This window comes from Emys orbicularis, chromosome 12 (assembly GCF_028017835.1).
Source record: "Emys orbicularis isolate rEmyOrb1 chromosome 12, rEmyOrb1.hap1, whole genome shotgun sequence".
NCBI classification, from domain to species: domain Eukaryota; kingdom Metazoa; phylum Chordata; order Testudines; family Emydidae; genus Emys; species Emys orbicularis.
In genome coordinates, this window is record NC_088694.1 from 18712431 (window position 1) to 18726107 (window position 13677).

General features: G+C 37.9%; 1 protein-coding gene across 1 annotated transcript in view; it reads left to right on the plus strand.

Moving 5' to 3' along the window:
- The window catches only part of ZMYND8 (zinc finger MYND-type containing 8), an 83012-nt gene that overhangs the window by 21806 nt on the left and 47529 nt on the right, over positions 1-13677 (plus strand). Inside the window, exons 3-10 of the mRNA XM_065414199.1 lie at positions 556-774; positions 1650-1763; positions 5150-5242; positions 6313-6400; positions 7084-7139; positions 8174-8251; positions 9484-9599; positions 10752-11230. Coding sequence (XP_065270271.1) covers positions 556-774; positions 1650-1763; positions 5150-5242; positions 6313-6400; positions 7084-7139; positions 8174-8251; positions 9484-9599; positions 10752-11230 — 1243 coding nt within the window. The remainder of the gene's footprint in view (positions 1-555; positions 775-1649; positions 1764-5149; positions 5243-6312; positions 6401-7083; positions 7140-8173; positions 8252-9483; positions 9600-10751; positions 11231-13677) is intronic.

Below are 13677 nucleotides of genomic sequence, written 5' to 3' on the forward strand. Positions count from 1 at the left end.
AGCTCTTCAACAAAGGACTAGTACATTTAGGGAGCCTGGGGTCAGTTTGGCCCTACCAGGCATGCTTTTTGAAATGCTGTTGATGATAATTTTGCCCTGGCCTTTCATTTATAGTTAAGGGGATTTTTGTGCAAACAGTTCTCAGCAACAGTGCAAATTCCTACTGTAGGCAAAGCTGTGGAGACTGCAAGTCTTAGCTTGCACTGCTCCCTATTGGGGAACCTATCACCTCTACAGGGCACATCTCTGTATTGAATATGAGGGTATCTACAAGTCTTGTTACTGGATTATGTCTCCTACACACTGTATCCTTGTTTCCCCCTATCTCCCCAATTTGTATTCAGTGTGAGCCAATAGTGTGCACATCAGTAGAGAGTAAACCTATTTACAAATATCCATTCTGCATTTAATGAGATAATGTACCTGCACAAATGCTAAATGAGCTCTGTAAACTGCTGTTTGTTTTTTATTATGAATATTGTTATTTTTTTATTACTTATTTGAAAATACAGATTTGTTTTGAAACCAAACCTGTCTTTCTTGCCTACATTTCAGTCAGAACTAAGACATGGTCCGTTTTACTATATGAAGCAGCCACTCACCACAGACCCTGTTGATGTTGTACCACAGGATGGACGGAATGATTTCTATTGCTGGGTTTGTCATCGGGAAGGCCAAGTCCTCTGCTGTGAACTCTGTCCTCGGGTTTATCATGCTAAGTGTCTGAAACTGACAGCGGAACCAGAGGGTGATTGGTTTTGCCCAGAATGTGAGGTTAGTTTGATATAAGGACCTGTGTATGTGTCTCTTGTTCTTGAGATTCGAAGAAAATTGTCACAGAACCAGAATTAGTTTTCCTTTTACTCTGTTTGGACTTCTGTTATTGTGACTGCACCTTGGAAAAGGTAGTAGAAGGGGTAGTACAGAGACCCTTCTGTTGTCTTGGGTATCTAGATATCATTTGTTTTCTAACCCTGAATCTTCAACTTCCTTTGTTTTCCCATCTGGAGAGAACGCTATATTGCAAAGAATGATCACTTTGTCAAGAACCTCTAATTCTGCAATGTTTGGCTAATTTAACTTGTGCTCCCTCTGTTAGTGAGCAGATCAGCTCTACGGGAATGCATAAAAAATTGCTCTGTAAGGCCTACAGAACAGTGGGTATTAATATTATTTCTTGAGAGGAATAAGTAAATATTTACCCATACATTTTCAGTGATTCTTGGGAACAGAACTGCACATTGTCTCATTATTTCAATATTCGTAAATCCCACATACCGATTTGAGTATTTATTGGATTAGGCCTAGATAATTTTCTTAATTATTCATATCATAATTCCATAGTCAAATTTGGGAATTGAAGTACTCCGTATTCACTTTAATAATAATAATAATGTAGTAGAAAATGGATATAATTTTCTTGACTTTTTTTAAAGTTTTCTAATATATTCATATTATATACTGAGGAAAAGAAAATTCTGAGGAATAAGTTATATTTGTTGTGTTACGCTATCAGCACTGTTGTATTTTCATAGGCTAGCTATTACCACCCACTTGAATAATGAAGGGACATTTTAATGTAAAATAGTCATGAAAAACAGTCATCAAGAAATGTTTTCTGATTAAATATTTGTAATCTTAATTTGTAGAAAATTACTGTAGCAGAATGCATAGAAACGCAGAGTAAAGCTATGACAATGCTCACCATTGAACAGCTATCATACTTGCTCAAGTTTGCACTACAGAAAATGAAACAGCCAGGGGTAAGGAAAATATTTTTTACATTAGACTCGCATGTATAATTTAATGCTATATAGTTTGTTTCCTTTTGTTGATCTTGGTCATGGCATAGCTTATTGTATATTTGATCTCGAGCTAGTTAGTTGCCCACATATATCTGTAGTTGTTGATGGCAAACAGCAATGTAATTTATTATGGTGCTGCGTAATCTGTTGGTATGCATGTAAAATGAAAGGTTTCCTGGTATCAGTGTAGACCGCATCAGTGTTAGCACAGCTTTGGATGATAATGTTGTTCTTCTGCTTAATTATTTTATTTATAGTCTTTGATATTCACAGTAGAGTCTGAATGATCAAAAACCTCACACTGTGTGTAAGGGGTAGGCCCCATTTTATAGTTTGTTTTATAGATGGAGAAACTGAGGCTCAGAATGCTTAGGTGACTGTTCCCAGATCACCCAGGAAACCTGTGATAGAAATGGGTGCAGAACCTAGATCTCATGAGTCCCAGTCAAGTTCAGCAGGCTAAAGTTTTACTGTTGCTGTATGAGATTCAGGGATTAATTGAGGAATAAATTGAAGGAAGAATTAAGCTAGCAGTTTAACAATATTTAGAGTAGATATAATGAATAATAAATAGAAAATAAAATTCAACACTTCCCCACTCAACAAAGGTCAATGAGAAATTTTCCTTGGTGTGTTGAGGGCCTAAGCCATGAATTTCTACACAGTCAAAGCTTGCTGCTTCTTTTTTTAGCAGCAAAATTGTGCGCTTGAATGTTTCTCCAGGGCTAGAGGGAAGGAATCCTTTCTATCTATTCACTAGCGGCATTGCTGCTAGATGGCTACAACTGTAGCCAGAGACGTGGCCTAACCACAAAGTTGCACTGATTTAATTAAAAGGGTGGTGGTACGTTGGTTTATACCTGCTTTGTATTGGTTTAATTTGCAACTTTTCTTTATATGTGCAAGATAAATTTAGGGTCTAGAGTAGTCTCCCCAGAGGGCATGTTTCTACACAATCTTGCACATGTTTAGTTAAACCAGTGTGGATCCCTGTGTGGACAGACGTATATTAGTTTAAAACTGTTTTATCAGTTTAGCTTGCTCCTGTAAATTTACAGAGGAAGCTGAGATGGGGAGGGAGGGGGGGGTTATGGAGCAGAAGGTGACTTCATGTCATGCTTAATCTTTGCCTGATCCTGGGTCTGGCCAGGGGATGATTCAGAAACTGACAGAAGTCAGAGCAGCTTTAGAATTGTGCTTGGCTGCCTTTGGCTCCAAGGAGCTACTCTTAACAGCCAGAGATTACCAAATTGCAAGTGTGGTCCAGCCATGCTCCCATTTTCCCAGCAATTTCTTCTGTTCTGTGCCAGCAGTACACCACCTGCTGATGGAATCCTCAGAAGGCTGGTTAAGATGGCTCTGATATGCAGGAGTCTGTCTCGGCGTCTGTCTTAGTTTTGTCCCTCCATTGCTGTAGGTCTGGAACTTTTAGGAGGAGTCAGTTGTCACCTTCATCCCACTCTCCCTCTGCAAGCCTGTGTGGACTTCAAGGACTAGTGATAAAGAAGTAAATCTGGCTAGGATCTTCTAGATGATTTGTGAAGGATTGTTTCAAATCCTTTGTTAATAAACTGCCTTCCATTCCCATTCCTACACAGACGATACTATAGAGACAGAAACTCAGAAAATGACTCTGTGTCCACAGTATTACAGTGAGAAGTAATGTTATGAAAACAAGAGTTTGAGTCATTGGCTCTTACCAATTCTGATCTCTTTCATATAAATACTTAAGCAAAATAATAACAGCAGTTTCTAGAAAGACCAGCATCTTGAGTATTGTTGAGTTTTGTCCTTTGAAAATCTTCTAACTCTGGTGTTGTAAATCTTGTGCTATTATAATGAGCTATTAGAAATTGTAACTGCTGCTTTTCAGAAGCAAAGTTGCATTGTTTGTTTACAAAAGAGTATGCCAAGAATTATTATCTATGCATTGTGAAAATGCAGCTAGAAAGATGTTGCTTAATGAATATATTTGGGGTATTTCCTCCTTCAGGCTTGTGACTAACACCTGTCAATCAAGATATCATAGTATTTTTAAATTGAAACTGATTATCTCTGGAGTATTATAGTCCATATATTCTAGAAAAATATGGTACTATGTGCCTTTTTTACAACAAAATTCTTTCTTTCTTTCTTTCTCTCTTCCCGCACCCACCACACACCTCTACCTCTATATATATCCTAATCAGGATGATCCAATCTAGAGATTTTTGCCCTTATTAAACAGAATTCACTGTTAAAATAAAATGTTAGTTTGTACCTGACAAAATTCTCCTATTGGTTCCCTGTTCCTGTAATTCAGTCACAGGAAACCAGTTGGTTCATGAAATAATTCAAGGTAACGCAAATCTGTCTGAATTTCTCCCTCTTCCCTGCAAACTAGGATAAAATTTGGCAGATGGAGAAATACAGAGTCAGCAAGTTTCTGAGGGATTTTGTGGGACTGGGAGGTTGAAGTGGGCTAGCTGTAAACAGCATCTAATAAGGGAGAATTAAAACAGCTCTGCTTTGCTAAGCCACCTTTGATAAAGGTATTTTGAGGAGAAATGAGGCACTGTCAGAGTGTGAGTGTCAGAAATCCTTCAGGTATCTCAATTGAGCAGAATTACTTTCATAGTTGTGCAACAATCTTTATATTGGGTTAAATTTGTTTCTCCCCCATTAAGTGGTTTGTACTATACATAACATCAGTCTATCCAAAAAAAGCCTGATGGAAAAATATAATGTCAGATACTTCCTAATTGTTTTTAGAAAAGCATAAATTGGAGGCCTTATGCTTTTATAGCTGTTTCTAAAAAATGGTTTAAATCCAGGTCTGTGGCTACCAGAGGCTGAACATACCATGAAATGAACCCTTTCAGTCCATTCTGTTCTGTTGTAGCCTTTTTCTTCTTCATTAATTGTATTATCAGTAGTTCCAAAGAAGGACTTTTGCTCAAGCCAGGTCTACACTACCGTGGTAGTTCGATGGCTGGCAATCGAACTTCCGGGTTCGATTTATCGCGTCTGGTCTGGACGCGATAAATCGATCCCAGAAACGCTCACCGTCAACTGCGGTACTCCAGCTCGGCGAGAGGAGTACCGCGGAGTCGACGGGGAGCCTGCCTGCCGCGTGTGGACCGCGTCTGAACCGCGGTAAGTTCGAACTAAGGTATGTCGACTTCAGCTACGTTATTCACGTAGCTGAAGTTGCGTACCTTAGTTCGAATTTGGGGGTTAGTGTAGACCAGGCCTCAGACCTCCCAGTTGTAAGTAGGTTTAGGACAGGAATTGCAAATGTTGGGCTGGTGAAGCTGTTTGGTATTGGTAATGTGTGGTTTGCTTGTTATTTTCCTTTTTAACAGACAGAGCCATTTCAAAAGCCAGTTTCACTGGATCAACACCCAGATTATGCAGAATATATCTTTCATCCAATGGACCTTTGTACATTAGAAAAGGTTGGTTTGCAGCAAGGGGAAGAAGCTTTATTTTAAAAGTCAGTTACTTTAGTTGGGAGTGTTTTGGTTTTTTATACTGTTTATAAGTATTTTGGTACTGTTTTGTGTTAATAATACCTGTTTCTAAAATCAGTGTAATACCATTTTACTATTTAATTAATCCTCCTGCTCTTACTGAGTCCTGGACTCACTTTTATGGGTAAATCTGCAAATAGTCTTTACTGTACCTGAGCTCAGCTTGTTCCCAGGGGAGAAAGAAGGCTGCCAAGGAATCAGTCATGACCCCCTGATTCTCAGTCAGTTGGCCCCATCATGTTAAAGTTTCAGAAGTTCAGCTTTAATTTATGCCACAGAGGTGAGATTCCTCAAGGTTTTTACACCAGTGTAGAATTGAACATGGCAGAGTCTGCTCCACCATGCCCTTTCTTTGCCATGACACACTCCCTCCCTTCCAGTTGGTAGTAGAATGGAGTGAGGTAGTGGTTTTCTGGCTCAGAGGGTGGTAGATCTACCTCCAACGATTTTCTGTTGGCAGACATTTCCCCCTATACATGGTGAATTCTCCAGCACACATCTCTGTCTGCTTTAATTTCACTTTGTACCATGGGTAGACCAGGGAATCCAAACCATTGTATTGTATTAGGTATGCTATAACATGGCCCCTATCATTAACCCAGTAATTGCAGGTAATGTAAAGTGAAAATGGGGGAGTAGAGGAAACTGGAGACTGAATTTTCTGCATACAGATGTATACCATATACACGTCATACTAGGGAATTACCCATTTTTTAAAAATTTGAAAGAATTATTGAATGCCTCCTATACATTTTTTTAATTATGTGAAGTACATTTTGATAGTGAATGTACTTTTGGAGTAGTAAAAAATTACATGGGGTATGTTCTGATTCTGAAAACAGTTCTTGCATATATAACAACCACATGATTAATTGTGTGCACTAACATTTATTAATTGGGTGGTTGATAGGAAAAATAGTTAAAAAAAGGGGATGTCCTTTACATTGGGAAATGATCTCTGCTTCCTCATATATTTCTGATGTTCTTCTTTGCAGAATGTTAAAAAGAAAATGTATGGTTGCACTGAAGCATTTTTGGCTGATGCCAAATGGATTTTGCACAATTGCATTATTTACAATGGGGGTAAGTGTGTGCTTGCTTCCAGGAAATTAAAATTGTGAAAAGAACTGTAATAGTAGAGCAGTTTCTAGATTCATAGTTGGTGAATGCTGGAAATATCTACCTATTAACTACTCTAGTGCCTAAAGAAATAGAGTATGTTTGGAGAACTGTCACAGGAGCGGAGCAAAGCTGCCTGTGCTCATCTCACCAACGGTCCCAACTTTAAAATGTGTGGTCTTCAGTGGCATGCAGAATGGGGAGTGCTTTGTAAAAGCTTTATTTGAGGAAACTATATTTCATGTATCGGTTAAAAGAAGCGCCTCAACAATACAGTTGCACTGCTATTTAACAACCTCCATGCAAATGCAGGAACAGACGAGAGAGAATTCCAGACTGAAACTTGACTCTGAGTGATACCCCTCAGAATCGTCCCAATGCAAACTGACTGGGAAGGGGTGTTAAGAGAAAATCTTTCACATAGCTATTGCCATGTTATGCATGGGATTAAAGAGGAAATGATAGTTTATTGCTTTCACAAACACTACATTTATACAGACTTTAAAATGCTTTTTTAGATGTTTTTCCTTTCAAATGGATCTCATTTACCTGAATATTGAACTTTTTTAGAAGGAAAATGTAAATTTTAATCTAATTTTAGGACAACAATCATTTTGGTTGATCCTCTTTCCTTATCATTCCCTTAGGAAATCACAAATTGACACAAACAGCAAAAGTCATAATCAAAATCTGTGAACATGAGGTACGTGTTCCCCAGTTAATTTAATTTTTCTGGCTGTATCAATTAAAATGTAAAGGACATTTTTATAGATTCATGTGTGAAGTATAAAATGTTTTATTTAATCATAGTTTCAGTCTTTAAGTATGATCGTCTTAAACTTGCTGGATTAAATTTGCTAGTCTTAAACTTGCTAGTCAGATGTGTAAATGGTCATTTGCAATTGCATTAATGCAGTGGCAGTTCTGAAAGTCTGGGCCTGAGCATTTGGCACTAGAAAGTTAAAACTGACTTTTGTAAACGTAATTTATTTGACCCATAGCAGTTGCAAATTGTCTAATGATCTGACCCTTTGTATCTAAACTCACCAATTTCTACACCTCTGGGTCATCCCATCAGTGCCCCCAGTTCTTATAAAGAAGTTCTGAAAATTTGGTGATTCTGAATAATACAAATTAAAAGCGTGGTGGCTGATCTTCTTGTAATTCTCCATTTGTTTATTTAAAAAAACCTTTTACATGAGGAATAAAATATTTTATATGTGATTATGAATGAAGTGTCTTCTCTCCTTCTCAAACTAAGATTTTATTTTTGTCACTGAGACACAACAGTTATAAAATATAATCTAAATTGTGATCTATGATGTGACAATTTATTTTATCAACTATAGGATACACCTATGATGGGTAGAGAAGTATTACATTTTACTTTAACAATGGTAAATTTTTCATCGTTTTAGTTTAAAAAGAAGTATATGCAGCTTAATCATGCTGATTCATCTGTCCTGAATAATACCTCATCAGAATCCTTCAGTGTATCTTTCACATGTAAAATGTTCTGTCTAATGTCTCCAACAACCAAATATGGGGAAGAGCAAATGCTTCTCAAAACCATGTTATAATGACTTGGCAAAAAGTATAATTATCTACAAAGTGATCTGTGGCTGCACATTTTCCTCCTAGTGATAGCAGGATCCTAGACAGAATAGAATAATAATGTTTTAATCACAGCTTAGATTGTTTTGAACTCTGCAGTAGCTGCTCACTTTCTTGTTGCAGATGAATGAAATCGAAGTGTGTCCAGAATGTTATTTAGCTGCTTGCCAAAAACGAGAGAACTGGTTTTGTGAGCCTTGTGTAAGTCAAAGATTTTTGTAGTTTAACACTTTTCTTAAGCAAAAAAGTTACCATTAAGTGTGTATGAATATATTGTTTCTTGTGCCCCTCATTTTAAATCAGTGAGTGGTTATAGATCTGGACCAAGGGAAAAAGTTTAAAAAGCTGCTTATTGTGGCTGCAATGGATATGAAAAGTCAAAAGTTGAGTTACTTGGTGTGCTCTTTTGCACATCCATGCTCTTCATAGTGGGTCCAAATGGATTTCTCGGTTCTGGGGAACAAACACAGAAGTTAGGGATTTTGCTAAACATATCTTAATGTTATCAGAGATGTTTGACTGTCGTACTGTGCACTGTTGCAAAGGATATGTACAGTCTGATGATTACAGGTGGTGTTGACATCTAGTAGTGGATGATGGAAGCGTTTTAAAATTTACTTGTCTCCTGCTTATTCCCCGGGCCCCCAAACAAAATATCCTTATTCTTAGGTCATCTGTGCTTACATGTGACACTTGGAAGCAGGGTAGGATTTTTAATATGTGAATGTGCATTTCTGGGCTTGAAAATGTAGCTTGCACATCTTCTGATGATGACATTTTAAATATCATACCAGGTATGCATAACCTGTAACAGACAAATATTAAGACACAACTTCTCAAGCAGAAACCGATAATCCAAGAGCCTGACCCTTCAAGCCTTCTGCATGCAGAATTCTCCTGGCTTCAGGGGAAATGAGAGCTTGCAAGACCAGGCTCATACTTAGACAGGGTGCAACAAACATTTAGGACAGGGAAAGGAAAAAAGAAAGCTATCAGAACATCCAATTTGAATATGTAGAAGTGCTGGTGCTTTTTCAAAGAACTGCTGCTTACATTATTTTGATGGGTATACTGTGGTTTCTCGTAAGTACATATTGTATTTGGTTGACATTTTAGATTTTTAAAAATTATAATTATCATTATTATAAAGGCTAATTTCTAATGGTTGGGATATGCATAAACCTAAAAGCTGCATAATAATGTACAGTTTGCAGAATAGTGATTGATTAATTCATGGAAATAATCATTGGGTAATAAGCCCTTCCAGACAGGGATTGTATCTTCCTTCTTATTTGGAAAGTGCCTTATGCATTGTGGGCCTTGTTGCAATCTAAATAATGAATAAAATGAAAAACCACTCTGTGTGTCAGAAATTGGAAAATAATATATTGCTTACAATATTTTCTCACTGTGTGCTGTGCATCTTTCTCTAGAGCAATCCCCACCCTTTGGTCTGGGCTAAACTCAAAGGCTTTCCATTCTGGCCTGCTAAAGCACTGAGGGATAAAGATGGGCAAGTCGATGCCCGTTTCTTTGGCCAACACGACAGGTGGGAATTCAATCAAAATATGTGTGAATTGGCTGTGCTTTCTAAATTGTGATAATTCTGCACTGTCAGAAGTTGTTTACACTATCCTGTCTTTGAATGTTTAGATAGTACTGTTCCAGCTATTACCATCAATGTATTTATCTGATCTAATCTATCTAAATGTTTTTAAATTAATGTTTTGCCACATATTAAAATGAGGAGATATCTTTCATATCCATGTCCTTAGTAAATTGTTAAGATGATGGTTTTGTATGGCTGAAAAACCATGGATGTTAGAGATGGAAAAGGCCTTTAAAGTGTCTGTGTCCATTCTCTGGCCAGTGTAAGAATAAATACATCATTTTGGATGAAAAATTCACGTTGTAAAATGTAGTATCCTCATTTGAAATGCCAGTTTTGCTCCAGAGAGAGTTTGGTTAATTCATTTCACTTAGCCCGGTCAGAGCTCTACTAGATAGAGGATACAGTGACCATTAACAGTGGGTTTAGCAAGAATTGAAAACATGAATCTATAGGGCTGTATGAGGCCGTGTATTTATGTACTCTTTATGGCTATAGAATAATTAAGTCAGAGCTCCTGGAATTTTACAGTCACCTGTAGGTCTGGAGTTGGATAGCTACATTAAATCACGCAAAATAAAATAAAATAAATTCTCGAAACCTCTCTACAGCACCTGTCCTGATAGAACTTCAGAGTATACTACACAGTATGCATACAATTTTACACTGTAAAGAATGCGCATGCCACAACTGCTGAACAGTCCTTCTAAAACAAACTCTCTGATAGGCTTTTCTACTTTGGCCTTAACCCCAGCCAGTCTAGATTCGAAGATTGTTTTTTAGGGGATCTTTTTACAGACTTAATGAATTTTCTAGGTGTGGAGTCATTTCACTGGTTGTGTTTCTGAGTCAAAAAATACATTAGTGGTAATCTAAAACACACATTATTTACCAAAAAACCCTACTAACGATGCAAAATTAATTAAAGTAAGAGGACATTCAAGATTTTTTAGAAGATACATTGTGTGCTTGTCTTGGGATGTTATGATATTAAAATAAATTAATCTGGGTTAAAAACTAGCAATTTCAAATAAACAATGTGGAATTTAATTTTATATCTTTCCTTTTTTCTTTTTGCTGTTTTGTATATAGGGCCTGGGTTCCAATAAATAATTGCTACCTCATGTCTAAAGAAATTCCTTTTTCTGTGAAAAAGACTAAAAGCATCTTCAACAGTGCAATGCAAGAGATGGAGGTTTATGTGGAGAATATTCGTAGAAAGTTTGGAGTATTTAATTACGCACCTTTCCGGACACCATATACTCCCAACAACCAATACCAAATGTTGTTAGATCCTGCAAACCCAGCAGCTGGAACTGCAAAGACAGACAAACAAGAGAAAATCAAACTGAACTTCGACATGACAGCATCACCCAAGATTCTAATGAGCAAATCTATGCTGAGCAACACTGGTCGAAGGATTTCCTTGACAGATATGCCACGGTCACCAATGAGTACAAACTCATCAGTTCACACTGGATCTGATGTTGAACAGGATGCAGAGAAAAAAGCAACCTCCAGTCATTGTAGTGCAAGTGAAGAGTCCATGGACTTCATTGACAAGAGTTCAGGTAAAAGCTGAGGAAAGAGGGATGCTGCATTTGGTTAAAAACATTTTTTTATTAAATGTAATTAATAAAGACAAGCTTTTTCGCCTGGCAGTTTACAAGGAAGTTGTAGAGGAAGGGAGCAGTTTAATTTTATCCATCAAAAGGCACAGAAAAGAAATAATAGAATTAAACTGCATCAAGGAACATTTAGTTTAAATAGCAGGAAATTTTTGTAACTGTCAGAATGAGAGCTTATGCAGTCGCCATCACTGGAGATATTCAAGTTGAAACTTGATAGACAATTTTTAGGACAAATTTAAGAATAATTAGGTCTATACTACTGCGTGCCTGATTCACCATTACATTACTCCATTGAAGTCAATAGAGTTACACCAGTGTAAAGCCCTTCAGTGCCAGGAGGCAGACTGGATAAGAGGAATCCTGGTCTAGTGCAGGGGTCAGCAACCTTCGGCACGCAGCCCATGAGGGTAATCTGCTGGTGGGCCGCGAGGTATTTTGTTTACGGTGACCGTCCACAGGCACAGCCCTTGCAGCTCCCAGTGGCCGAGGTTCACCGTTCCCGGCCACTGGGAGCTGCGGGGGGCCATGCCTGCGGATTACCCTGATGTGCTGCATGCCGAAGGTTGCTGACCCTTGGTCTAGTGGTTAAAGCTCAGGACTGGTGATTAGCAGGTCTTTATTCTGCTCCCAGCTGTGCCACAGAGTTGAGCAAATCACTTAACCTGGATTTTTTTTCTTCCATAAAGTGGGGAAGATCACATGTAGCTCACAGAAGTGTTGTGAAAATTGATTATTAATGACTGTAAAGTTCTTTGTGATTCTTGGAAAAAAGCAAAAATCATCTTTGCACCAAAGCAGCTGCTGCTGCAATTGTTGGCTAAGATTTTCAAAAGTGACAAATGTTTTGGGATGCCCAATATTTGGGTCACCAACTTCAGATGCCTTGAAGATTGCCTGCTTTTCAGAGAGTACCTTCTTAAAGAATCATTTAACTACTGGCACTAATACTAGGTGTAATTTCAAGGGAGCTCATAACTTCAGTTTTTAAGGGTAGGGGAAATGACCTATCTAAACGATATTCAAAGAGCAGTGTAAAGGATTTCATATAAAAATTTGGAAACTGGAAAAACTAGATAGCACAGCTTAGGGTATAATAGTAAAATGGAGTGAATTCTCAAATGTTGCTCATCTTAAACACAGACCTTAATTCAAGAAACTACCATTCATGTTTCTCAGTCAAAAGAGGAGCCAAGTGTATGGGAAATAAATACATGAAATATTTGTTCCTTGTCCTTAATTTGTTTAAATTTCTGAGTTGCTGTTCTGCCTCCCTGTAGAGACTTTTATCTTGGATAGACATTTGAGAATTCCATTTCCTTCAAAATAACGTCTACAGAAGCTGTAAAAAACCTTTCTTAAACCAGTTTGTATGTTGTCAGAGGGACTCAGCTTTTTCAGTGTTTGGGTGATTGCTCCGATAATATACATCCTTCTGAATCTCGTATTGTTTAGTGATGAACTCTAGTAGAACATCTGCTAGTGCATGTCATGATCAAGAAGGAGAAACTTCTGTACTAGCTGCCTTTTGCTTTAGAGAGCAGGGTTGCTGATAGCAGAATCAGTGCTTGATACTCATTGGTAAGAGTAGGAGTACTTGAGTGTTCATCATCTTGTGAATTGCCACTCTCCTTTGAAGTCCCTGAGTGTAAGGAATTGTAATGTGAGTCCTGTTCATTTCTCTTTATTTGGAGGAGAGGGGGGACTTTGGTCTCAGCGTGTGGTGAAAATTCACTTTTTGGGAAGTATTCCTCTTCATGGAGAAACATTCGTTTGTATTTTACAATCACTTTTTTTTAAATTGAGGAGTATTTGGATCTTCTTGCTAGTAGTGCCACCGTATAAGTGACATTGAGTGCCAGTCTTGCTCCCATTGATTTAGTGAGATTAGGATTGGGCCATTTATTTGCAACTCTTCCAGTTACAGCTACTGTGTCAGAAACAATAAGCCAGTTTCCAACCTACTTTTAGCATTTCAAAAGGAAATTTTTAATTATTGAACAAAATCTTTACTATATAAACTCTTTGCTGGTATGCTCTGCTCTTCCTGTAAACTCAGCAGAGTCAAAGCATTCAGAAGCATAAACAGAAGTCCAGTTTTTTTAATTTATTGATGTTGCATAACTCCACCTGATCACTTGATGTCTTCAGACATGATATGTTAAGCTATTGTGGCAAGTCACCTCTTTTCTCTTGTCAGCCCTAGTGCTTCCCCCTCTGGCAATGGTGGGCCTGGAGTAATAAGCCCCACTCAGGCAGGATTTGCCTTCCCCCCGTCTGTGCTCCATTGGTTGTATTTTCAGGGTAGGCCTGAGGGTCAGCCTAAGGGGTGATCCTCCACCAAACAAAACGAAAACAGTCTTATAAACAAAATCGGGAGGGGGTACCTC